This window comes from Rhyacophila brunnea, unplaced genomic scaffold (assembly GCF_057557595.1).
Source record: "Rhyacophila brunnea isolate RB1 unplaced genomic scaffold, BYU_Rbru_1.0 scaffold_3, whole genome shotgun sequence".
Lineage (NCBI taxonomy): Eukaryota > Metazoa > Arthropoda > Insecta > Trichoptera > Rhyacophilidae > Rhyacophila > Rhyacophila brunnea.
Genome location: NW_028232965.1, coordinates 54,964,044 through 54,991,292, shown reverse-complemented (window position 1 = coordinate 54,991,292; position 27,249 = coordinate 54,964,044). Strand labels below are relative to the sequence as shown.

Sequence of the window (27,249 nt, the reverse complement as noted above, 5' to 3'; positions counted from 1 at the left end):
TAATTTGGTTCAATATTTGTTTTAATAACATCTCTCAGAAATTCATTCTAACATTAATATTAACAGATGAAAGTTGAGTGGCAAAATATTTGAAAATGTACGGAATTTCTATTTCAGTGATTTTGCTTTCCTTCCGACACAATCTGCAAAAGTCTCGCTTTTCTGATTGAGTTCCCTGCTTATGGACTATGGTCATAGGACCGAGAAGAGTGCCGCATTCGATGCACACCAAACACTGCAAAACAAAATTAAAACCATATAATATTCTAACAATAAAATTATTAATAGACTTGTAAGTATTAGCACATGCAACATGCTTTATTCTTAGTGGGAATGCTGACCTACATTCTGCGAATATTCACTGACAGTAATGAGATCAAATATGCACTCTCATATGTTGCAAGCTTGCAAATCTAAATTCAGTCGGCCGAGTTAAAACTAAATCGGGTGAAGGACTGAAAAGAAAGGATACTCACCCTTGTTTTGTCGGAACAGTGGAACAGTCTGTCTTGCAACATAAAGGAAGCTCCGTGAGAGATGAGACTGTCTCTTTCCATTTCTCCGAAACGTACACCACCACCTCTTCTTCTTCCTTTAACCGGTTGACGAGTCAAAGCATCTAAAGGACCCGTGGAGCGCACCTGTAATTGGGAATTTGGAGTCAAACGAAATTATTTTTAGTTTCTAATACAAAATTGTTAATTACATTTCTTCTTTTTTTCAATAAAATAATATACTTTGTAATATAGTTAGCATATTAGCGTCTGTACATGTGGATGGATTTCCCGCCAGCAATAGCGTGTAAAACTGTTTTCACGCAAAAGTGCTGACTGTCTCGCCAACATCAAAAATTGGTAAACGTCAAAATGCACTGTGCAGTGTGGTTTCTATTTTTTTCTGCAGGTTCGCCACCATTGATCTACTTACTGCGCATGCGCATACATCATGCACGCTAAACTTTTTTGATCCATGCATGCAGTCTTGCAACTTGCACGATAATACATGAAACCATTGGCAGATATGTTAATTTCTAGGTTGGAAGATTTAATGCCACCTCCAACTAGATTATCGGCATTAAGCGTCAAAACTAAGGTGAGTGGTGACAGAAGTATTTGTTCAAATATAACACTTTTCGCGGTAAATCCAGCTGTCACGTGAGCATAGACAAAAATATAATGCAAACTCTTACGCGATCATAAATGTACACCCGACAATTTCGTTGCATTATTGGACACCATTCGAAGCGCTATACTTCCTTTGAAGCTAGGTACTAGGTTTTCTACTCCGTGTGATAGCGCTTCGTTCAAAAATTGGAGCCCTGTCAGCCCCCACCCCCTCCCTTGTCGTGACTTCTGATGTGGTGCTTCCAAGCTGGGCGGTGCGCATTTGGACATGGTCAAAAGAGAAAAAAAAACCTTCAACTTACACAGACTTTCCTCATCGTGTGTTGCGGCCAGAGATCTGCCGCCCTTCTTGGGACTCTCGTGGGGGCCATGATATATTATATACACGGAAAACCGATAAAGACATAAGCGTATCATGAACCAACCTGCCATTTGTCGGACACCATATGTCGCAGTCTTTGATAGTGAACGACTCCAAAGAAAATGTCAGCCTTCAGTTCGCGACCGTCAACTCCGCTGTACATTCGCTCTGTTCCAAAATAATTGTATCCTCCAGCTTCTAATAAACGGCCAAAGTAATCTATCGCTGTGTCGTCCTCATTGAACTTGAAAGGAGTTGCATCATGCACCTGCAGAATAATTATGAACAAAGAAATGTAATAAAGTAATAATAATTCAACATTAATATAGTTATGATATTAAACTAATTCATCTTAAACAGTTTTCAATCATCCACTTGAAAACAATGCAAAGAATCAAAACCACAGGGTTTAACACATTCTCAGAAATATTGCTCACTATAGAGGCAACGGTAGAGCCTCAATCCAAATCAGCATATTTTCACCAGCTTGTTGGATGGCAGAAAGTTCTCACGGAACAACATATTATATGACACAAGTCTCAACGATATTCTTCTTCGATGGCGCTACAGCTCAAGTCAAGCCCTGGCCGCCTCCACCGCCATCCTCCAGCCGGAACGGTCCTCCGCACGTCTTTTCCAGTTCGTGATTTTTAGCAGCTGGTTGGCATCTTTTGTAATGTTGTCACCCCATCGTGTCCGTGGCTTTTCCACTGGCCTTTTCCCCCCTGGGTTTCCTTCGAGGATCTTCTTCGGTATCCGTGACTCAGGCATGCGCTGGACATGGCCTGCCCAGTTTAGCCTCTGGAGTTTTATGAAGGTGGAGAGTTTTGAATCTTGGTATAAGCGGTATAGTTCCGTGTTGTACCTAATTCTCCATTCCCCACCATCTCTCAAATCATTAAACTAAGCACAACAATATGCTTAGTTTAATGATTTCATCGTTTATCCTATGCTATATGGACATCCGGTATATGAAGCGCCTAGTTTCAAATCCCCTAAAATAATTTTTCAAAATTTTTGAGTTAGATGGGTATGTATTTGGATGGATATTTATGTTACCATATGATGGCCAAAGATTGAACCTTAAAAAATGCCAAAAACCATCCAATTTGTATGATCAAAAATTAGGGTAAATTTCAAAACCCTCTAAAATGGTTGGGTGTGCATTTCAAATACCCCTAAAATGCAAAGCCAAAATACTCTTTAGAATGTAACGAATTAAAAAATAAATACATGAAGTGCACAGATTTAATAGATACAGTCGAACTTGGTTATTAAGATCACGGAAATAGCGAGATCTCGGATGTAATGATGAAACATTCGTTGACATTTTATTTTATGATTTTCTCCATACATTTATTCACTTTTATAACGAGCTACTTCTCAGGTATACAGAGCAAAACTGTTAATGTGTCGATCGTTTAAAAACAACATTTTCGACCCTAAGCAATAAAATCCGACCAGGCGATGCCGCCGGGATCGGATCACGTTTATGACACTAGCTAAGTGTCTAAGTACATAATTGGTGTTTTCGCCGACAACATCGAAAAAGTATCCACGCATATGGTTGAAATTGCATGTAAAAAATCCAAACTTTGTGAAGTCAGTAGGTACCGACCAGCGTTCATTACAATAAACAACTTCTTTTGTAGTTTATGAATACCATGCTTGTTTTGGGGATTTTTACGATGGTTTTCAGATTTTTTATTTTCTATGCTTAACCCTTTCGCTGCGAGCCATTTTCGCGGGAATTTATTTTCAGTCAACTGATCTGTTAAAACGGTCACTACAGCTAAAACAGATCGATTCCAAAATTAAAAAATAGATTACTAGATGAACTATATATCAGTTATTCCAAATGCACCAAGAAATAAACTATATTCGTTACATTCTCACTAAAATAAATCGAAGAAAGTGAAGACGCTAAAAATTATCCAAGCTTTGACCGCGCGTTCAAAATGGCGGCCGTCCAGTCTTCACATACATGGTTTCTACACATACTACCGAGCAATTCGACGCGTTTGTATTTGTTATACACAGGGCTGTGTTGAATACATGCTGCCGTGTAGTTGGTTACGGTCTATGACAGATATATTACTAAATCACTTGTGGAATAATCAGTGGGTTATCGCTTATCGCATTTAGTAAGTCGTAAACTTAAATTTTATTACCGTTTCAAATTCTGAACCTATATTTATTTTCGTCAACATAAAACAATGTTGTCATCCACTTATTCATTAGGATGTTTTGGAGAATAAAACACTAAAAATAATTAACGCACTGCTAAAATACTATTATAATATAATTTATGAGGCGCCATCGGCTTTTTAATTGTACAAAGGGCCTGTCGAATAATCGCCAGGCATGTGAACAGAGCTAACACAGTTTCGTGGCACATAAAAAATATAAATTATTACCCATTATAATAATGTAAATATCAAACATGGAACAATGAACAAAGCCAAACAACTGGAGAGCTGTGCATCGATAAAATATTTTCCAGCATTATTTCTTCGATAATATTATGTGGTAGTGACATTTTGGCGGGTGAAATAATTATTTCACATATATTTATAATGACAAAAAATACTAAAAACAAATCTTCAATATGTTTCTTTCGAGATCACAAATCACTAAGAAAAAATACATAACACTAACGTAATCATAATAATTAATTAAAAGGTAAATAAAAATATTATCGATGCACACTTTTCGATGCATGACCAATGTTTTGTTTTGATAACCCTACCCTGGTGACGCATCTAGTACACCCGTCTTCGCAATGGCGCGCGATTCAAACAACTGAATAACGAGTGTTCTTTTCAAAAATATATTTCCTTGTGTTTTACTTGACATTTTTATGATCTGTTGCCTGATATGTCTACCTAAAGGTTTGAACTAATTTTTAAAGCATATTATCCACAAGTGTCTCTTCTAGTTTGGTCAAAAATACGAGATAAAGTCTATGGCATGTTTACATGCCATACGCAGTCTAAGGGTTAAATAGAATGTGGCGGAAAAAATGTTATATAATGAGTAATGCTTATTACGAGCAAATTCAGTTGGTCCCATTTTCCTCGTTCACCAAGTTCATCGAACTTTTGAGTTTTTCTCATTTTTCTCAAAACTACCTAAAATCGATTTCTCATTTTTCTCAGAACTACCTAAAATCGTTTTAGGGGCTTTTCAAACTAGGCGCTTCATATCTACAATATAATCCGGTTGAGGCACAGTGTATTAGCCAGGGAGTTGGGTGTCTGGGAGTTCTACCATTGACCATAATACCAGTGTGCAGTTCCTCAGTGTTGGACGTTTCCAAGCTTATCGGTCTTTTGAACCGGTTTTCGAAGTTTTTTTTTTTATTTTAACGGCAGTTTCATATGCAGTAGGAAAAGCGGGAGTTTGTCTCTTCGAGTTACTGTGTCATTGTGGAATAAGGGTGGAAGGATACATGCTAATACTGGCAACCATGGTAGTGGTGTAGACGAGATACTCATGGTCGCACTTAAAATATGCTGAATGTAATACATATTGGCTTAAATTGATAACTAAAAATAACACCTTGATTTTCTTTACATGATACAGTAAAACCTCGTTAATACGAATTCCACGGGACCGAAAATCGAAAAAAAATTCGAATTACGAATTGTATGGGGAAAAATATAAAAATTTTTAATTTTTTTTTTTTTGATTTTCATTAATTTCGCTTCCAATCATAGATATGCCTACCGAATTGGGTCATAAAATGTCAGGATTATTTTTATTACCTTCATAAAATAAGTAATTATTGATGTTTTAAGAAAAGTCTGTCACAATTTTCAATGATTGGCTAATGAAATAGTGTACTTTATTAGGATTTATTGAATATTTTTATATGCCAGGACTCTGAAATCATTTCGAATTACGAAATTTGAATTAAAGGTATGGTTTTATATGAAAATAATGTTCAAGGGACTTTTTTTCGGGAAAATTTCGAATTACGGCGAATTTCGAATTATCAGTGTTCATACTAATGGGGATTTACTGCATTGTTTTATGTAATGAAATGCCGGTTTGGTCTCACTTCGGTAACTCAAATATTTATTTAGTAGGCATGGTATAGAAATTCTACTATCTTACCAGGCCATGAACGGCAGCTGATTTTCCAGCCATGGTTTCGATCATCATAGCTATGGTCATACGAGAAGGGAACCCGTGCGGATTGAAAACAATGTCAGGGATAAGTCCAGACTCGGTGAAAGGCAAGTCTTCTGCGGGCCATTTTTGTGAACAGATGCCTTTTTGTCCCGCTCGCGATGCAAATTTGTCTCCTACCGATGGGTTTCTCTGTAAAGAATAATATAAATCAATTAGACAAAACTCTAAACCATAAGCAATTTCCTAGTATAGATTGAATCAGTACGTTTTTTTTATTTGAATCAGAGAATGAAGAATGCCAGAATTGGATTGTTGATACAGCAATTGTATACTCACAGGTATTCGGACTGTGATGCAAATTTTTTTCGGAGAGTTTGGAGTAAATGTTCCGCACACTCTGACGTTATCAACGTAGGACTCTTCCTTGCTGAGGCATTTAATTATTTTATAACTTCCAGTTATGATATCATAGTAACTGTAAACAAAATAGGACAACAATACTGATAAATGGGAAATACAAGAATTAGGAATAATTTAATAAAATGGACCAATTATTATTACTTGGCTAACCCAGAAAAATTCCTTGAAACACATGTTTATTCTATTTCGAATATTAATTTCATACTGAAATTTCTGAATCTTATTTCTTCACACTGCGGCAATAATTGTTTCCATAATTTTTTTAGCTGGAATTATTGAATAAATAAATTCATACAATCGACTTATAACAACGTTAGCATCATGTGCTGACCAGATGTAGAAGAATACATGTGCTCTACAAGATGGAAGAAGAAGAGTTTAGCATTCTTATACCTAATTAAAAATCAGTAGTTTTTATAAAAATAATTATAATTGACATACCTATATAACGGATCATGGAGGTTCATTTTAGCACCAATATATGGTAAACCATCTGCATCCAGGCGATTGGATAATTTTTCATCATTGGGATCCCGACTGAAATATGACCCGGCCGACTTTAGTTCGATAAATTCAGATTTGTAAATCGAACCATGGGCAAAACCTCTCTCATACGATGATTTGTTGATGATCATAGCGTCTTCCATGTCGTAGCCCTGCATAAAACCAATTAGTTGATTAATGCTATACTTTTGATTACTGTTAATTCTTGGAGGAAGGTCATCATAATATGTACAGGTAACACATTTTATGGGGTGCCGGACGAAATCCCGAAAGCTGAAATCCCGAATGCTAAAATCCTGAATGGCCGAAATCCTAAATCCCAATGGCCATTCGGGATTTAGGCCTTCGGGATTTACGCTTTCGGGAGTTCAGCATTCGGGATTTCGGCTCAAACCCCATTTTATGCACCTATCTTTGTACTTCTTCCCACAGCTTTATTTTTAGAAGTCAGAAAAAGTTTTGTCAATTAAGACGTTATGATCAGGTTGATCCATTTCATGGAATATATTATATTCATATGTAATAATTTAATTAAAAATAATATTTCTCCACTCGGGAGAGAATATCGTCACTGTTCTGGCAGAAGACACCAATTCGAAAAAATGACATATTGAGTTAGTACCAAAATGTTCTTTATTTCAAACTTTACCGTCTGGAAACCTTCTTAATAAATAAACAGTCTTTATTTTAAAGTCATCCTTTTTACGATTTCTTAATAAACTCACATGATAGACCATTATTTCAAACATTTTAACAACTTCAAAGTCTAATTACTCCAAACTAGTATTCTCCAGTTAGTGTGTTCTGCCAGAACAGAGACAATATATTGTTATGACACTGTCCTGTTACCTGTGAACAATTAGAGAATTGATAAATTGGCCCTATTAATAAAAAAGGTTGTACATGACTTGAATTAACCTCTTGGTATTTAAACACATACATACAGTAAAACCTTGTTAATACGAATTCCACGGGACCGAAAATCGAAAAAAAAAATCGAATTACGAGTTATGAAATGTATGGGGGAAAAATATTAAAAATTAAATTTTTTTTTTTTTTTGATTTTCATCAATATCGTTTACGATCATAGATGTGCCTACCAAATTGCCGGTGCCATGTTTGGTAATGCGTCATAAAATGTCGGGATTATTTTTATTACCTTCTTAATCTGATCCATGCCACGAACGAATTAACTCGCCAAAGCACATGCTTGCCAGGCCACGGACGAATATATTCGCGGGTTCTTGTAAACATCATAACTTCTGAATAAACAATCTGTGTATATTTTCTAAACAATATTTATCATTTTAGTGTGAAAATATTCACGATTAACTTGATAAACATGTTGTGTTGGTAAGTTTTCACAAATATTTATCATTCCGTTCCTATTTCATATTTTTTAAAGGATTTATTTTATTCCGAAAATAGCTGGCCTACAAGTGTCCACCTATGTAGTAAAAATTGGCTGGCAGTGATAAGGATAAAATAAGTAATTTATGATGTTTTACGAAAAGTCTGTCACAATTTTCAATACCTGGCTCATGAAATAGTGTACTTTATTACGATTTATTGAATATTTTTATATGCCAGGACTCTGAAATAATTTCGAATTACGAAATTCGAATTAAAGGTGTGGTTTTATATGAAAATAATGTTCAAGGGACTTTTTTTTCGTGATAATTTCGAATTACGGCGAATTTCGAATTATCCGTATTCTTATTAACGAGGTTCTACTGTATAAAGTTAATAAAGACAATGATAATCTTTCTAATAACTACATATTTAGAAATCAAACTTAGAAAGTACATAATTATTATTAATGCAAAGAAGATAATACTTAATCCATACCGTATATGAAATCACTGCGACAATTGCGTTGGTTCCCATTGGAAATTCATCCAATCCTATTCTATCATGATGAACTGGTCTAAAGAGTGGTGTAGCAGGAGTCTGAAGTCGGTAGAGCTTGGTCTCCGCTTGAATATTCCAAATGTGAGTGGGGGTACCCATCGTCTGTTTACCCATCTGACACTGATACATGTTCCTGTTAAATAACATGAAGTAAATAAAAGCATACAAAATTAGGAAATGAAATACATATAGATAAATAACATCGACATGCGTATGTAGATAGCATTATTTCAGAGAAAAAAAGTAGTTTGGATGGTTCAAGTATACAAAATAAGCAACTACAACACGAATAAATTGTGTTTTTTTTCATAATTTCCATTCTTGATGAGCATATAAATCCCTACAATGTGAAAGGGATACATATTTGTATTCAATTTTAATGTTGGCTAGGTAGATATACTCAATAATTCAACAAATATAATATGTATCATTCTATTAGCCATGGATCTTATTGTAGTAATATTTCGCCTTTCTTTTCTTTATTCGTACTGCTCCAAGTAAATGGTTAATAGTCAAGCTTCGTACGTCAGTTATATTATGTTTTACGAGATAGCAGCGTAAAAAATTCTTACCTGGGAGACTGATTACAATCAGGCATTGGAATAAGCTGAGCAAGATTACTTAAAAATGAGGTTTTCGATAGCTCCATGTGTGTTGTAATACCTAGAAAAAAAAATAAAAGACAGATAATGAAAATACAGTTAGAATAAATAATAATATACACGATGAAATAAATCAAGCATAATTTGTAACAAATCTGAATAAATTGTTTACATAATGAAAATTCTGGCAAAAGTTTAACTTAGAAATTCGATTGGATGTGTAGATATTATAAGATATCAACCTTGGTAAATTTCACTTCCAGTAATGGCGATATCCATATAAACTTGCTCAAATGTTCCAATAAGTTCTATTTTGTTTAGGGCTAAGTTCGTAACTGGGCGCATCATTCTTGCTGCTCCAGTGAAAAGGAACATGCCTGGGTACTGTGCTGACACCTGCAATAAGGAGTAGGTACCGTTTATTTTCACATTACAGTATAACCTCGATAATTCGAAATCCAAGGGACCCTGAAAATTTGATTTCGAATTAGCGAAAATCGCTATAAATCGAATTTTCCGAAAAAAAAAAAAAAAAATTTTCGTCAATTTGTATGGAGACGATACAGTATTGAAAAATAGTGTTACGTGGTATTTACCAGTGAAAAAAGTAATTCAATGGTGAACTAGTTCGAAATATGTGTTTTTTACACTTTGTAATTAAGCACTAATTACTGAGTAATCAGACATCCAGTTAGATAGGTACCTACCAAGAATACAAATTTTTAAATAAGAATGTTCCTTTCGAAAATCTAATCTAGATTCATACAAATTCACAGTAAAAACGGGTACCTATGTAGGTGTGTATTGTATTTAAAATAAAATTCTTTACTATTCTATAAACAATAATAAAAATGTCAAGTGAATTCATTAAGTCAATTAGTGAACTAGTCCTGTCAAACAAAGGGTCACTGTGTATTCATTATTGCCAGTTTAATCTAAACATTCAGTTGTTATCAACTTCAATTTTAAAAGATAAGAAACTCATTGTTTATTAAAATACATATTAAAAACGTAATTCTGTCAGTTATAAAAAATGACACAAGTTATTTACTTAATAATTACGAAATTTCGTAAATAAATGTTTTTTTTTCACTGAAAACCATTTAGTGGCTATGTGCTAAGATTACCTTGTAAAACAACATTATTTTCACATTAATAAAATAATGGATTCTGAATTTACATGAATGACAAGTAAATGTACCTTGATTGACATCCCCTGCAATAATAATATTGATGCTTGGATAAGTAATTTGTGTCATAGTATATTAGGGGTTTATGGGTTTTTCCACAACTTTAACTTTGGGTTTTGCCTCCCATCAGTAAATTTGCAGGTGTTTGCCTACTTAATTGCACTCATAAAATTTATTACTTTCCAAGAAAATAAGTATTTTACTATTATTTATTTCGATTTATATGGATAAAAATGGCCTTTGGGACCAAATTCCATTTCGAATTACGAAATAACGAAAATTTCGATTTATAACAAACTTTTTGTATGAAAAATGATTTTTGGGGGTTAAAATTGACGAAAAATTCGAAAAACGGCGAAATTCGAATTATCGTTTTTCGAATTATCGAGGTTCTACTGTATATACCAAAGTGTTTGGATTATAACCAGAGACCAATCTGGAATGGCATCTGCGACGAGGCGGAAACATTGATGAAAAAAGGAGGAAGAACACTCTGAAGAGGTAGCAATCCAAAAGTCTATTACAACATACATACATAAGTGTGAAGGTGTCAAACATTAATATAACACAATATAACCTGCGTGTACAGCGTTCGGCGGGGCATGCGCAACTCAAACGTATAACCAAAAAAAGACATTGTCTACGAACATTTCATACACGGTTATACGTTTGAGTTGCGCACGCTTTGCCAAACGCTGTCCACTAAGACCGTACACTGAGAGTTTTATAAACTTATCTATTACAACTTCAGTGTAGTTGAATTGGCAGCCATAGCAATAATAATATTCTGTATGTTGACTAACTGAAAACATAAGAATGTACACCCGTGGTGCAATGTGTAAGGCGCTGGCCTTCCATCCGGGAACTCTGGGTTGACAGATTATTATGTAGTGTGAAATTCACTTTAAACGATAGTTAATTTTTTCAGCTAAATTTTCATTCATTCGTGCTTCATCTTTTAGAGTAGTATTTCTTGAACATCTTTACTATCTACTACTAAATTGTAAACTGATACTGGTTCTGTAATATTCAGAGAATTGAAAAGAATCTTACCGGACGCTTTAGGACGAGAGCGATTTCAAGTGTGTTCGGAATATCTTCGCCTTCAATTTTGTATTTTCTCAATTTATCTCGAACCTTATTTGCAATATTAATTGGAAGATATCCAATTAGTTTTCCATCGAGAAGAACTGGATACATGTAAGAGTCATTGATCGAGTCTGAATCTACCGACGAATGTAATGTAATCATTCCTAAAATTAAAAATTGCCATGGAGAATACGTATGTAAATGCAATATATGAGGGGTCTAATTCCAAAAAGCGATAAGTCCACATTTGGTCAAAATCGAGAAAAAAATAAGCACGTATTCTTTGTATAATTAATTTGTATTGATCTATAAATTCCAACACGCGACATAACCCTACGAAAAAAATTATTTTAAGTCTCGATTTATTACAAAAAGCGCCAAGTCCGTGTTTCATATTATTTAAAGCTTGGTTGATTTTGCGTGTTTAAGTCACCCAATAAGAGATCGTTCAATATTGAAAAGGGCGTCTCCCATGCTGTAGTGTCTGGTAAACTCATGACAGTGCCACGGAAATATGTGCCTTATGCGGAGTAAATTAAAAAGTGAGCTACAAATAGCGCTACGTCCAATTTTATTTTGCCTATATTTATTACATTTAAGGGTTTATCGGCTGAAACAAATTGCCATTTGGTTCTAATTTCGACATAGAATACAACGGAAAAAATAATCTCACGTTAAAACAAATAATTGAAGCTTGAAACATAAAAACGTTCTTTCCCGAAAATATTGAATTGTGGACTTGTCGCTTTTTGTAATTAGACGCCTCATATAGAGAATGAAGCGGTTTGTTTTAGAGAAGTAGAAGGCAGAAGGCGTGGATTTCAAGACCAAATTATTCGCAAATCAGATCATCCGCACCCGGATAATTGAGAGTTTATTCTAAATCAATATATTATTTCATGTAGTAATCTTTTGAGATATAGAAAAAATAAAAATACAACTTACCTAAGCTGGCGAGGATAATGGGTATATTTTTAACTTTGGCTGGATCCGGGGAGGGTGTTATTTGACATTGCATTGTCAGATGGTTAAGAAGGCCACAAGGCGACCCATCGGGCGTATGTACAGGGCATATAAAGCCCCAAGCATCGGGGAGCAATTGCCTTCCTTCTGTGGTTCGCATTTCCAAAAAGAACGATCCACGGTGAATAGACCTAAAATCAATTATAATACTTTCTGTTTCTAAATTTGTAATTTGATACATACTGTTATCAACACAAAAATGCATCACTGTAATAAGAATTTGACTAGATGACTAGAAGTAATTTGACCAAAATTAACTATTTTCAAATTCTAAGTGCATTTATTCTAATCGCCAAGCTAATCTTTTAAAAACAGCGTTCCAGTGGTCGAAATGAGTGGGCGGCTTGTTCTTTTTCTACATGGCAGCACCTGAATGATGAGCATAGAAGTTGTATTTTGCAAAATGTGTCATTTTGAAATATGACCTGCCATTTTGTTTGTTTTGTAGGATGCGAGAAATATGTAACCATCCTTCCGGAATTAAGTTCCTGTTTAATGGGACTGAAATAAAAAAAACACATCCAGTGATATCATCATCGTATATTAATTCGTTATTGTTATCATTCACCACTCCACCACATGTGAAATGGAATCACATATCTTCACCCCAAAAACACAAGAAAAAAAAAGTGTGGAGATTATTTCTTAATATTTTCAAATGAAATTAAGAGCACAGGTGACTTACATATTACTCAAAGATTGAAATGTAATTTTTTATTTTTTTTATTTTTCATATCTTGTGAAGATTCTCATCACAAGAGCCCATTTGTCTGCAACAAAATCTTTTTTTTTGTACAAAGGCAAAAATAGGCATTTAAAAATAATTACACATATATAGTACCTTTTCTTATATTATTTTGTAATCACTGCACATAGACTGGCAAAATCATTTACATGTTACGTTTATGTTATACGTTAATTAAAGGTTAGTTTACAAATACACAAGTTTAGTGACCTTTATTATCTTTCGTGAATTGTGAATTTATGAATTTAGCTCCACAAATTCTATTTTGCCTATAATGCAGAGAAAAAATTACGAACAAAACTATATTCATAACTCAAAACCGTCGAAATGTTCCAAGTAGGTACCCTTTTACTTTTGGGGCGACGATATTTTCATAAGGCCTTTCGCTCATGGAGAAACTAAAATCTGACACACTGGTTGCTGATAAAACTCATAAATTGACCAATGACTGATGCTTCGCACACGGCGCTACTGCAACCCACTTGCAATAATAATCTCATAACCTCAAACTGTCAAACCCATTGTCTTTCCTACTTCATTCTAAGCTTTTTCCGTAATATTTTTACGGGAATATTCTGGCAGCCTGTATTTGCACTTTCAGGAGTATTTCTCAAGTTCTGCCACAAATAATAAATTAAAAATCGGTTCGCCCATCTTTAACTTTTGACGTCTTGACATGTTATTGCTTGTTCAGTTCAGTTCAGTGCTACGAATTTTGGTAAGAAAATATGATTTTTCATAGAATCTACTGATATTGGCACCATTGTTTTATGGGAGACTGGGAGACTAGCATGTCGTGTCTTTTCAGTTTTGAAACTGAGAGGTTCTAGTCTTGCCGTGAACGAGCCGCCATTGAAATACATTAGCAAGATATGTACCTACTGGCTGGAATGTTAGTTTCTTTTCAGAGTATTCTCGTGAGCAGAGGACCTCACTCTCTGTTGACCATTGGAAGGTAAACATAAGTCGAAAGGTAGCAATACATATAAGACTGGAAAAATTTGGCTTACTTGAAATGAGACATGTATCTCATACGATTGATATTTTCAGGGACAATTGTGAGACCGGTGTCTTGCATAAGTCCAAGTCCAGATGTTGATCTGAGATTTCCAGTTGCCAAGAATGATTCCATAACATGTTCAAATGAGCCTGTATGTTTAATCGCATTTTGAATATCTTTCTAAAAATCAACATAAGCATATTTGTAATACTTATATAATTTAATCCACACTATTGACTGACATGTACGAGGTGTTGGTGTATAAAAGAAGAAATAGGTATAACGCAGAGTTTTTTATATCTAAAACATTTGTCTGTGAAAAGCATTCATATTGTATTTGAGCTCCAAGGAGAGCCAGGAATATTGACTTTTCAATTACTGGTTTTGGATGTAGGTACATATTATCCACACCCCCTACGTACAAGTCCGTATCTGCTAATTGGTACTTTTCAGTAGTAGGATTTTAATAAATTTTAATGACACAATAATGTTAATTTTTAATGCTGGAATCGTAATTTTTTAGTTGATTGATTGATTTTTGTTTTTTTTCGGATTATTATTGTTGTATTATCTTTAAAATCATTTAATAAAGGGCAATCAAGTCAAAATATCCAAAAATGCAGTTACGGGCTTATTATACGTAGGACTTGTTGTTAGTTATTATGTAGTCAATAGTAAACCATTTATGGAGTACAGCAATTTTATTAACATTAACTTAACTCATAACTGGAAATCATCCATTGGTAGTGAAACATGAATTGAAAAAGGATTTAAGAAATGTAACATAGCTTATGTTAAGAGAAAAATAACATTAATGGTATGTCAAAATTGATTCAAGTGACACAAATCAGACCTGGGCAAACATTTTGGATGGGGGGCCACATTAGGAATATAAAATGGACGGCGGGCCACAAGTACAACACTATTTTTAGACATACATTATTTATCATGAAAAAGAAATTTCAAGATAAAAAAATTAATGATTCACTAATAGCCAACAATTTAATAAGAAGAATGAAAATGTTTTACATTTTTTTTAATTTCAGGTGTTAATTTTGTAGTCGAGATCTTAAAACTGTTTGTAAATGTTCATCGGTGATGCGTGATTGATATTCATGATTGAAAATGTTTGTTAACATATCGACCGTGTTTAGGAAAAAGGGCGTAACCCTCACAGAACAAATTTTACAGGAGGGGCAAAAAACGTTTTTTGAATGATTTTAGTTTAATATTATTTAAAAAATTGGGTGCATGATGATTGATGATTTAGTGTAATATATTTTCGATCTAATAATAATAAGTTACTACAGAAAAATCATTAAAATTGAGGGTAAATGCTTTTTTCCTTAAATTAAAACTAAATTAATCTCAATTAAAACCTGAATTTAGATAATAATTCGGCATTTGCGGCATACTTTCTTTTTATAGATTATGTATTTAGTTGTATACATTAATAATATCTAATAAAAGCACTTTTCGAAAAATCGAGGGTTACGCCCTTTTTCCTAAACAGTCGATATGTTGGTTGATCCAAAAATAACCCGGGCAGAATCTTTACGTTGTTCGAATTTGTTCAAATTAAGAGTGTTGTAAAATTTGCAGATTTCTTCTCCGTGGTGCAATTCATGTATATTCAAATTTTATTTTTAAAAAGGCATCAAAAAGTAGAAAAAAAATAAACTTTTTCAGAAATACAATTAAAGCTTGCTGCCCAGTCCTGACATAGTGGTAATTCAAGTGTGTTCGAGTGAATGATTTCCTTTACTAACATTGTAATATTAAATATCCTTTATAATGTGTACACATGTGAATTTATTTACCTGTGTTAATTCATAGTTTTTATTATTATTCGCTTTTTTCAATACACTAAACTTTATACTGAGAAGCGTATTTTGTAATTTTTCTTTTATAACTTGTAAAAAAAGATGGCCCCCAAGTAATGTTTCTTGCGTCATTACAGCATCAGTGCCTTCAACCTATTGAACAAAATACAGTTTTATAAATACATACGGTCTTCTTTATTTTATGAACATTAATATTATTATTCTAGAGGGGCCCGTAAACGAGCATCAAAAATTGCAGATTGCCGATACAATTGCCAAAAAAATGGTGCAAGTATTGCCCAGTTGCTGGGCAATGTATGATCCGACATCAGTGTCGGGCAAGTGAGGCCGATGTATTGTGTGCGTACACGTGACTTGAGATAAAGCAACAACGGCCAACAATTTCAAAAGTTTCTGCACCATATTTCGTCCTAAATAATCACATAAACAAATCCAAAATAAAAGAAGAATTTAGATCGGGTCCTACTTAAACAAATGTGAAACAATAATTAATATAAACCAGGAATTATTTATTTAAAAACTTAACAAGAATGTCAAAAATTGACTTCTAGTAGATAGGTATTTGTTAAATATAATTAGTGCAAAGAAAAAGAAAGTAGATACAGTTATGAAGAAAGCAACGGCGATTACTACATATGTACTGCCAATCACTCTTCGATTTTTACAACTGTAGACTCATACAGGAGTAAAATGTATTTATTCAGTGTTCAACTCTTCAATTGCTCACATTGTTCCAGATCCAGACGTTTGTGCACCTTTGACAGTTGGCTTTTTCATATTTATATCATTATATAGTTTGTCTTCCACGTTCCATAGCTTAGCACGTAAATAAACATCATCAATAAGCTCCAAAACCCTGTCGTTTGTCCATTTATTCATTGTACATAGTGTGAAATGACGATTAGTAATAACACCATAATAATGACAGAGCAAAAAATTATAATAATGTTTTGTTGAATCGGCTGTCACTACAATGTTTTTGTTGTTGTTACGGGTAAGGTAGGTCAAACAGAGATGCACATATGGAGCAGAGCGAGAATGAAATAGATTTATCTAGCAATTATTGCCGTATTTTCGATTGCGTTCGATATTCGATATATCGACCAACCATGCTGCCAGAAAACATGGGCAATAGATGGAAAGTTTCGGCAATATAGACTACTATTTTCATGTTTTGGGGAACTATTAACGGTAACACAATTGCCGTATCATATTGCCATAAAAAGTTGAAATAATTGATAATAATATGTATAATTAATATTTACCTTGCATTTGTCTTGAACCAAGTCAAATAGTTTTCTAGTCATAAATGAGAGCAGATTGAACTTGTCTTCGTGATTATTCAAGTGGATGAGGATAGTATTATCGAAAAGATAATCAGCAATTTCAGAGTCGGTTACCCATGCCGGCAATTCAAAAATTTTGCTTCTGAAATTTTTACCAAGATATTCTTTACACTGCTTACTGGTGTGCAAGTTTTCGTCGTGTAGTTCCCGGAGCATATTTTGGATACAGCTAAAAATGAAACAAGACAAATAATGGTAAGAAAAACCAGTAACTTGGTTATTACAATCACGGAAATAGCGAGATCTCGGATGTAATGAGGAAACATTCGTTGACATGATTTTCTCCATACGTTTGTTTATTCACTTTTATAACGAGCTACTTCTCGGGTATACCGAAAAAAACTATGTGTCAATCGTTTAAAAACAACATTTTCGACCCTAAGCAATAAAATCCGACGGGGCAGTTAACTAGACCGATGCTGCCAGGATCGGATTATGTTTATGACACTAGTTAAGTGTCTTCTAAGTACCTAATTGGTGTTTCCGCCGACAACATTGAAAAAGTATCCACGCATATGGTTGAAATTGCATATAAAAAATCTAAGCTTTGTGAAGTCAGTAGGTCCCTACCAGCGTTCAATACAATAGACAACTTCTTTTGTAGTTTATGAATGCCATGCTTGTTTCGGGGATTTTTACGATGGTTTTCAGATTTTTTATGTTCTATGTTTAAATAGAACGTGGCGCGAAAAATGTTATGTAATGATATAAAGAGTAATGCCTATAATGAGCAAATTCAGTCGGTCCCATCTTCCTTGTAATAACTAAGTTCAACTGTAATATTAAAACTATAGCATGTACTTCAATGACAGAAGTAGCGCATTCATCAGCTCAGTATTCAAGGAAAGATAAACTATATTTGGCAAAGAAAGATGTCGCATTTCGTGGTTTATGAATCTCTATAGTTCGTATGAGTGTAGCTCCTTCAAAGGATCCCAGACATGGGCCCCACACCCTAAAGCGGGCCCCCAAGGCATGATCTTTAAGATTAAAGGCAGTATGGCGCTCTACAGTCTACACCGAGGTAAAATTAAGAGTATTTAGTATATTTTAATACATCCATTTGAATTATTGAATTGTCGAATATCGACAAACATCAAAAATTGCATCACATAACTACATGTTTTAAAAACATAATCAACATTAACATTTGAAGTTAATTAGAGCCGCAGGCGACTTTTTTACTATCAGGGTCTATTTGTGATGTGGGTTTATCTCACTTATCTGGTTGACCCACCACGATGGGCCCTTCCTGAGCCTGGGCTTTCAAGCTAGAGCCCTGTCAGCACCCTCCCTTGTGGGGGCCATGATCCAGGTAGCAATCAATAGACTAAAAGTTGCTCTTATGTCGGACGGATTTCGATAGTAGACTAACAATTTAAGATAAAACATATTGAAATTCTTACTTGAGATAATAAAGGTCACCTTTCATGCCCTTACTTAGCTGCTGGAATATAAACTCATCTGAATAATCGCCTAAACTCTTCATTATCAATATTAAAGGTGCGTAATATAGTGCTTTGCGGTTGGTGAACATCAGTTTCACAGTTCCATTGGTTACAAAATGAAGTGAGTTATTCTGCAAAAACAGAAGATAACTATTATAATAAATGGAAACAGCAATAATTGTTCAAACCACCATAATAGGTAAACAGTAAAAAGTATATATGCAATAATTATAAATAGTAACAACCACAAGAGGAGAAAGTTTATTGAACATTTGGAAACAATTGGAAAACCTCAGAAACACACATATTCCATTTCCGAATTATGTATATGTCCCCAAACAATAAATAATTTATATAAAATAGATCAACTTAGTAGTGTTATCAGATAGGTTCACCGCATAATACACAACATCATGAAACATTACATCCGTCATGCGGCGGGGTAACATGAAGGTCGCAGAGTCCCAAGTAATACAGGTGACCCCCCTTTCATTGCGACCCCGGCGAGTGCGGTTTTGTTATATCGCGATCTTTTTTTAAAAATGGAAATTGTAGAAAGGGGAAATTATCCACCAAATTCAATTTTTAATGTGTACATGTGTACACGTAAGTTTATTTCCATAGAGAAGACTTCTGCTTCTGGATTTAAAGCATCCAAGGATCGTCAAACCCTTCTTCTCTCAACTCATTGAGGAAACCGATGGAGGTGATAGAGATACCATGCGGGTTTGGTGGAAACAGTTTAATATCATGAAAGCTATCAGAAACATCGAGAAAGCGTGGAATGAAGTCACCCAGTCGTGTATGAAGGGTGTTTGGAAAAGGTAATTCAGTGAAATTGTTGAAGTTCACTGCAATAATTATGAAAATGATATTCAAAATATCATCGAAAAGATTAGTCTTATAGCCATATCCGAAGGCATCGAAGATGTTGATGTAGATGATATTCAGACTTTGTTAAAATCACACGGTGAACCCTTTGATAATGAAGAGCTGCAGGAAATGGACTGCCATACGTCCCTAGAAAATGACATCTCTGAACCTGTTTCAGTGCGAAAGTTAAGTGTTAAAACCATTGAAAAGGCCCTTTCTCTTCACAATTAATGCATGGAGTTGTTAGAAGAGAACGACGAAGATTACGAGCGAGTGAGAGCTGTAATGCATTACTTGACAGTATAGAGAGTATGACAGTATATAAACGTATAGAGGCCAAACAAGGGAATTCCCCGTCGACCGCAAAATTTCGCTTATCGCGACCATGTCCAGAACGTATCCCAAGCGATGAACGGGAGTTACCTGTATTAGTAGAAACATGAAAACTAATAGTTGCCGGTATAGAAAGATTGTAAATGAACCTTCAAAGAGGTAAAGTCTAAAAGAGTCATTCTTCGGGTCAACGCGGATTGTATTGACAGCATACCCAGATGGGAAATTTCTTTTGTTTGTCAATATTACAAGGAAAGAATCCAGGTAGGTACGTCATGATATTATATAAGATCTTTACAACATATTAAATAATATTGTAAAGGCATCATATTTTATACTTACAGAGGCGGTTTGATCAGGTTTCACACATCTGATGATTAAGCCCAAATCTGAAAACAAATTTCCTCTTGATTTCCAAGTTGACCGACAGACGGCCGTTGGGTAATTTCTTCTCGTCATAACTAACATCCTCACGAGTCTTTCGTGTCCTTTGACGAGGAAGTAGCCACCCCATTCTTCTCCATGTTCTTTAGCATCAATCAGTTGACTAGGATTCATTCCATTTAAATGGCATAATTTTGACTGAAAAGAAAATGAATAAAAATTCTATCGTATCGTAACGTTGTTGAAAATTATCGATTTTCAATAACGTATATCTCGGAAACCGTTGGGAATTCGACAAATATATACACATATATATATATATATAGACAATTCTATAGATAATTTAATTAGCTTTCATTTTTATTTGAAACATTTTTTTTCTACATGCACCGTTTCCGAGATATAAGCGAAAAACCAAAAAATGGGACTTTTCGACCCCCCTCCCAGTTACGGGGACTTTTAGTATGTTTACCTACTAACTACTCCTAACAAAGTCCTGAAGTCAAAAATTGTGGCATATTCCATGCACTTTACAATATATTCATTGACTGGACTAATAGTAAAATAACCCTTTATATTTAATGATTTCACGAGGAGAGATCACTCGAAGCGGGAGATAATTGAAGAGCAGTGATTAATGGCTTCCAAAGCATTGGCATGTTGGTCATCTCATTATGATGTTGACTATATGGTATGAATTGCATCTACAGTAAGCTCTCGATTATCCATGCATGACTTTGGGGTTTAACCAAATGAGTGATGCAGATATTGTTTCCATTGTCAGTCAACCAGAAGCGGAAGAAATCATTATACGCATTGGTACAACCAGGGAATCCAATCCCGGGATCCCGGACAATTTTTGATACCTATGAATCCCGGGATTAGTAAACATAATCCCGAAACCTAATCAATTAGTATGTGTACAAAACTATGTCAGTGAAGTATATGTACCTGCACATGTCTCATGTCACAGGGGGAATCGCAGGATGCTCACGGATAATAAATAACCATTTTTTGTTGCTATATGCAATCATAAGAACATCAGAAAAATAATAAATTCATTAATTTAACCAGCTAGACGCCACTAACGTTCTGGCACGCAAACGGTGTCTAACCGCCAGTGCCAAGGACATGCAGGCAGACACTTGTTTCTACGCTTAATTTTATGAATGTTATCTTTTCTTAAATAAATAAAAAAAAAACTGTTTTACTTTCACATTATTATCAATATTACAATATTATTTACTCCAGGTATTACAGGTTGGTAACCCATACGTTACATTGGGTATTGGTCAAATTGTAATCCCGAAATCCTGGGATCAAAATTTAAGTTCGGGATTGGATTACCTAGCCACAACACAGCACTGACTTCTATCTAATCTTTTATCAGAGTACATAGGTACATGGACCAATGGGGATTCGAATATAACGATATAATAGCGCTTAGGAAAATTGTTACTCAGCCGTTAGGAGATTCTCAAAAATAAAACAAAAATTATTTTTTTAGCAATATCTCATCGATTAAAACATAATAAAAATTGATAGTTTATGTTTTTCGAACACCTGTGCCCTCTCTTATCATTAGGGCAGATAGTCAAGAGTTTACTGCACATACAAAATTGATATAATGGCATGTAAGCAGTATAGGTGAGTTGGAAATACTGTGACCAGTTTGTGTACTCAAGTATCGGATGAAACTACCCATACTCAGTACGTGTGGCCCAATAAACTTGTGATGATATCATCGCGAGTCGCTGGCTAGTTGGTAGACTTTCAATACTATTGACGTTAAATGCGCGCGAGCGAGGTGAATACAATTATATTTTAATTTATTAGTCTATGGATGCGAATGACATCATCTTATGTATGAACAAATAGGTCATAAATTTTCTGTAGCAGCATATTATTCCCTCGAAAATGTGGTGAGGTGACGAGGTGACGCAGTTTACAAAAAAAAAATCATTGTTATTCATTTTATGTTAACAAGAATATTATAACATAACATAAAAAAAACTCATAAATTTAAAATCTGTTTAAAATTTTATAATAAATGGGACATTTCGAAAAGCCCAGCTCAGTGTATTTTTAGCGATTCTATTGAAGCCGATATTTCAAATACTAATATGGAGTTAAGTTGTAGTTCCAGTTTAATATGAGACTTATGTCGCATACGCATGCCAACCGCTCTATATAGTATTCCAAATACTAGTAAGTATTTTGGAACAAGTATTTTTTTATACTGGTAGTAAGTATACTTAGTCTTCAAAATCGACCAGTTTTCCCACCTCTAGTAAGCAGTTAAAATAGTTATGATTATATGTGTGACTGATCACTTGTTTTATATTCGATTCTAAACATAACTAATACTTTGTACTATGTTTTTCAGCAAAAATATAATGTTCCAATTTATATGAGTTTTGTACTATTCCATTTGAGTAATTTTTTGCAGCCCGGGTTTCATCTTTAGGTAAAGGCTGGTGCACATTAAACTTTGTCAGTCATACGCAATTGTATTCATTGAAATAAGACTACAATTTACAGATGATGTTGGTTAGTTTTTAAATTTCAATTATTCCCTGTGAAAACCAAACCATAATAGATAATAGTCAAAAAATACTTAAAAAATGCAATTAAATCATACATATTTTAATTGTTAATATACGAGGGTGGGTCAATAATTCCTTAGAAAAAAGCATTAAAACATTGTATTAACAATTGTATTTTTTTTCATTTCTCAACATAATCTCCTTGGAGCTCAATACACTTGGTTAGACGTTTCTCAATTTTTTTTAAACCGTCAGAAAAATAAGTTTTCGGAAGGTCCTCAAAATAAGCATTTGTCCGATCGATGACTTCTTCATTTGAAAAAAAACGTTGTCCACTTAGCCATTTTTTTAAGTTTGGGAAAAGGAAAAAGTCACTGGGGGCTAAATCTGGCGAATACGGTGGGTGGTCGACCAATTCGAACTTCAATTCTTCAATTTTAGCCATTGATCGTAAACATGTGTGAACACGGGCATTGTCCTGATGAAAGAGGATTTTTTTCCTGTTTAAATGAGGCCGTTTTTCTTCAATTTTGTTTTTTAGCTGGTCCAATAAAGATGCATAATAATCCCCTGTTATTGTTTTTCCTTTTTCCAAATAGTCAACGAAAATAATTCCACGTGCATCCCAAAATACAGTAGCCATAACCTTACCAGCTGATTTTACGGTTTTCGCCTTCTTTGGACATGGTTCGCCTTTCGCAATCCACTGCTTTGACTGTTCTTTCGTCTCGGGAGTATAGTGGTGTATCCATGTTTCATCTACAGTCACAAAGCGACGAAAAAATTCATCCGGATTGCGTTGCATGAGCGACAACAGGGCTTTAGAGGCCACCACCCTATTGCGTTTATTGTCGACTGTGAGCAAACGCGGCACCCATCTTGCAGAAATTTTTTTCATGCCCAATTTGTCATGTAAAATAGAAATGACGCTACCTTTTGAGATCCCTGTAACCTCAATTATATCACTCAACTTTAATCTTCGGTCACTTAACACCATATCGTGGATTTTATTGATCATTTCTGGTGTAGTCACCTCTACAGGACGTCCTGAGCGTGGTTCATCCTTTGTTGATGTACGACCACGTTTAAATTCATTTAACCAGTTATAAATAGTTGCAAGTGAAGGAGCAGATATGCCGTGAACTAAATCCAACTCATTTTTTATTTCCTTTGCTGTTAACCCTTTTATATTAAAATGTTTAATAACAGCTCTAAACTCAATTTTCTCCATTTTTGTAAACAAGCAAATTTTTTTTTTAAATGTACGAGAAACACACAACAACCCGACCAATCTGATTGAAACTTCGCAGCATACTGAATCGGTAGTGCCGCTGCATGAAAACAAACCGCTTACAGTACTAGTCGCGCCACCTGTCGGCTTTTCTAAGGACTTATTGACCCACCCTCGTACAATATTTTATAGATAGAATAATATTTTTTATCTATTAGTATAGTTTGGTTGGGCAGGGTTTAATGAATTTTGAAAATGAACCAAGAATATGTGTACTATGTATTCTTAAGGTGACGCATCAGTGAAACGCCAAATAATTTTCAACTGTGGGCGCGACGAAATTTTGGACTCGCTGCCATTCAGTGAGAGAATGTCGAGCCAGAAGTACGTCACTTTGCTGCGTGATGGCGACGGGTCAATTAATTCTAAAATCGTGTAAAGATGACTAAAAACGTTACCCATTTACTTTAAAAAGAAAACATGTCAATGAATATATTATTATTGTTACTAATAGAACAATAAACAGAACATTAAATGAATGCATGTTGGATTTATATGACAAATTATATTTCGTTTGGCATGCGTCATTTGCACCCGCGACCCGCAATCTACGCATCGCTTAGCCACGATCTTTTTAGACCGTGCCTCAACTGAGGTATAGTATTAAATATTGAAACAGTAAGGTTAAAGAAATAACACTTTTTAAATTAAGGAAACACATAATTAAAATTCATAATAAAATATGGACAGATAATATTATGACAATATCAATTAGTTGATTACCCTTAGCATGACTGGCACATCACCCATTTCTTTCACGATAGATGGCAATTGTTTTCCATCAACAGTCAATTTAAATCTCACAGCAAATCTGCCTTTGTATGTTGTAGCCCGCTGTCTACATTCTGTTGGTAGAATTTTTCGATTTTTTATTCCTATTGTGGCTTGAGGAGCTGCCGGACTCTCGAATGAGACATCATCTATGCCAAGGGAAATTCTCTGTGAGTTGGGAAGTTCAAATGCTATCGGGCGGATATCTTTGATGGCAAGGTCTAGCCCTTCCGTCAACATATAGTTGAATGACTCTATATGAGGTTCTCCTAAGCATTGTAATAGCTGCAAATAAAAATAAAAATGATTATTCGTCATCATCAGCTGGAGTTGATACACTTCTGGATGAAGGTCTCCTCCAGTTCCTTCCACTCTTCTCCGTCCCAAATTCTTCGCTGCCATGCACATCTGCCAATCAGCGGGTTTTAGGGATAGTTTACTATCGATTATTAAACAATTGAATTCAATACTACTGAACACTCAAAAGCCAGTGTTATAACGCCTAAAGTTACCGTTTAAATTGAGGAATGACAATTGAAATCAATGACAATTTTGATACTGGATATGCCTGGTTTATACGATACTTTATGTTGTAAGTGTTAAAAAGGTGCTTTTTACTGGTTCTCCGTCGTTTTTATCTGTCAGTCGCCATATTGGAATTCAGATATCTTTTTGTCATCAAATTATAGTACGCGGTCCAAGACATTATAGTATTTCGGCAAAAATTATAGGACGTGTTGAAAATGTTTTTTTTTTGTCACATAAACATAACGGAGAATTCGAAAAATTTCAATGCTCTGGTTTATTAAAACACCTCTTACGACCGAAAATAACACTGGCCGCCGTCATTAACTGTCACGTTAGTTTTTTAGAGTATACCTAATATCGCACACTGAGACTTATATTATTTATATTAAATAGATTATACTTACTACGTCCCTCGCTTCACGTTATTACGATTTGCTGTGATTGAAGTACCAACATTTTACGGAACTTTAAACATCGACAATATAGACAACTTTTAAACGCAATAAAATAAGCAATGGGGAATATTCGCACAACCGGCGAATTCGCTTAATTAATTCCATTTTTCAAAATTGTGGTATTTTTGACGTACTATACTTTTTAAAATGTACTATAATTATAGTTCGGTTGGCAACACTGTGCTCACTGACAGATGACAGCGAGCGGTGGCGGAGAACCAGTAAAAAGACCCGTTAAAAATTATAAGTAAACCAAAATATTTAGGCCAATTTGGTGGCTACACTAACAATCTTTCCTCACAATCAATATCACAGCAATCTGTTGAATATTGTATTAAAATAAATGACAAATAGCTAATTGTATTTACTAACATTTCATTTGTGTCTGTAAAACTATGAATTGAGTCAGGCGACGATCATTATTAAAGTATAGATTAAAATGACAGGGCATTGCGAGAGGCCATAGGTGGCTGACGTCTTCGAGGCGATCTTTCACCCCGATCGTTGAATTGGATCGGCCAAAAAATATAAATATTTATATTGGTACTGTTCGGTTAAAGCGGATACAGCGGAAAACGCATTTTGAAAATAGCCGATAAACTGGATTATTTGTTAGTTTGGGTTAGTTTAGGTTTGGTTAGGTTAACCTAACAAATAATCCAGTTTATCGGCTATTTTCAAAATGCGTTTTCCGCTGTATCCGCTTTAACCGAACAGTACCTTTATATTTTGGGCACGAAAATACTATAAGAGTACAGAAAGGAGTAAGGGAGGCATGTATCCAACAGTGGATCAACCTCACTCATTATGATGGGTAGTCTGACTAACTCAATAGAGGTCATATTTTTAATGAAAATTAAGCACTGTCACATATCTACCATAAATACTGTAACGCGAATAATAATAGACATGGGTTTTTGTTGGTGTATATTGTGTAAAGGTAACAGGCAATTAATGTTGTTAGCATTCCATGTCAATGTCAATCATGTAACTACTTTGATCAATGTGTTTATGACTTGTTTTTATGTCAGAAAAAGTATTATTAAATACAGAAAGTACTCTGTCAATGTTTTTAAGTCGCACGTGATATTCTAACCTAGCTTTTCTCTATACGATATAAACATAACATTTAATGCACAATGCAAAATGGCTTACAGGATTAGATTTTTTCGGAGGCTTTCCAAAGTCCGGGTTTGTAATATTTGCTAGTGTGGGTATATCCATTAATTCCATTGTGAACACTTAAATACGTAAAGTGACGCAAAGCGTGGTAGACAAATTTGAAATTTGTATGTTTTCGCTACAGTCTTGACACTTTGATAAT

At 34.6% G+C, this 27,249-nt stretch overlaps 1 protein-coding gene across 1 annotated transcript; it reads right to left on the bottom strand.

The window, feature by feature from the left end:
* On the bottom strand, nucleotides 1-27,249 carry Polr1B (RNA polymerase I subunit Rpl135). Its single transcript, XM_085952738.1, has 18 exons — nucleotides 27,081-27,249; nucleotides 24,895-25,227; nucleotides 20,293-20,532; nucleotides 18,703-18,875; nucleotides 17,216-17,465; nucleotides 15,927-16,082; nucleotides 14,117-14,286; nucleotides 12,284-12,492; nucleotides 11,303-11,502; nucleotides 9,302-9,455; nucleotides 9,030-9,120; nucleotides 8,395-8,590; nucleotides 6,484-6,698; nucleotides 5,959-6,097; nucleotides 5,605-5,811; nucleotides 1,550-1,753; nucleotides 477-641; nucleotides 1-235 (listed from the first exon to the last, which is right to left on the bottom strand). The coding sequence occupies exons 1-18, from the start codon at nucleotides 27,156-27,158 to the stop codon at nucleotides 35-37; spliced, it is 3,381 nt and encodes a 1,126-aa protein (XP_085808864.1). The 5' UTR covers nucleotides 27,159-27,249; the 3' UTR covers nucleotides 1-34.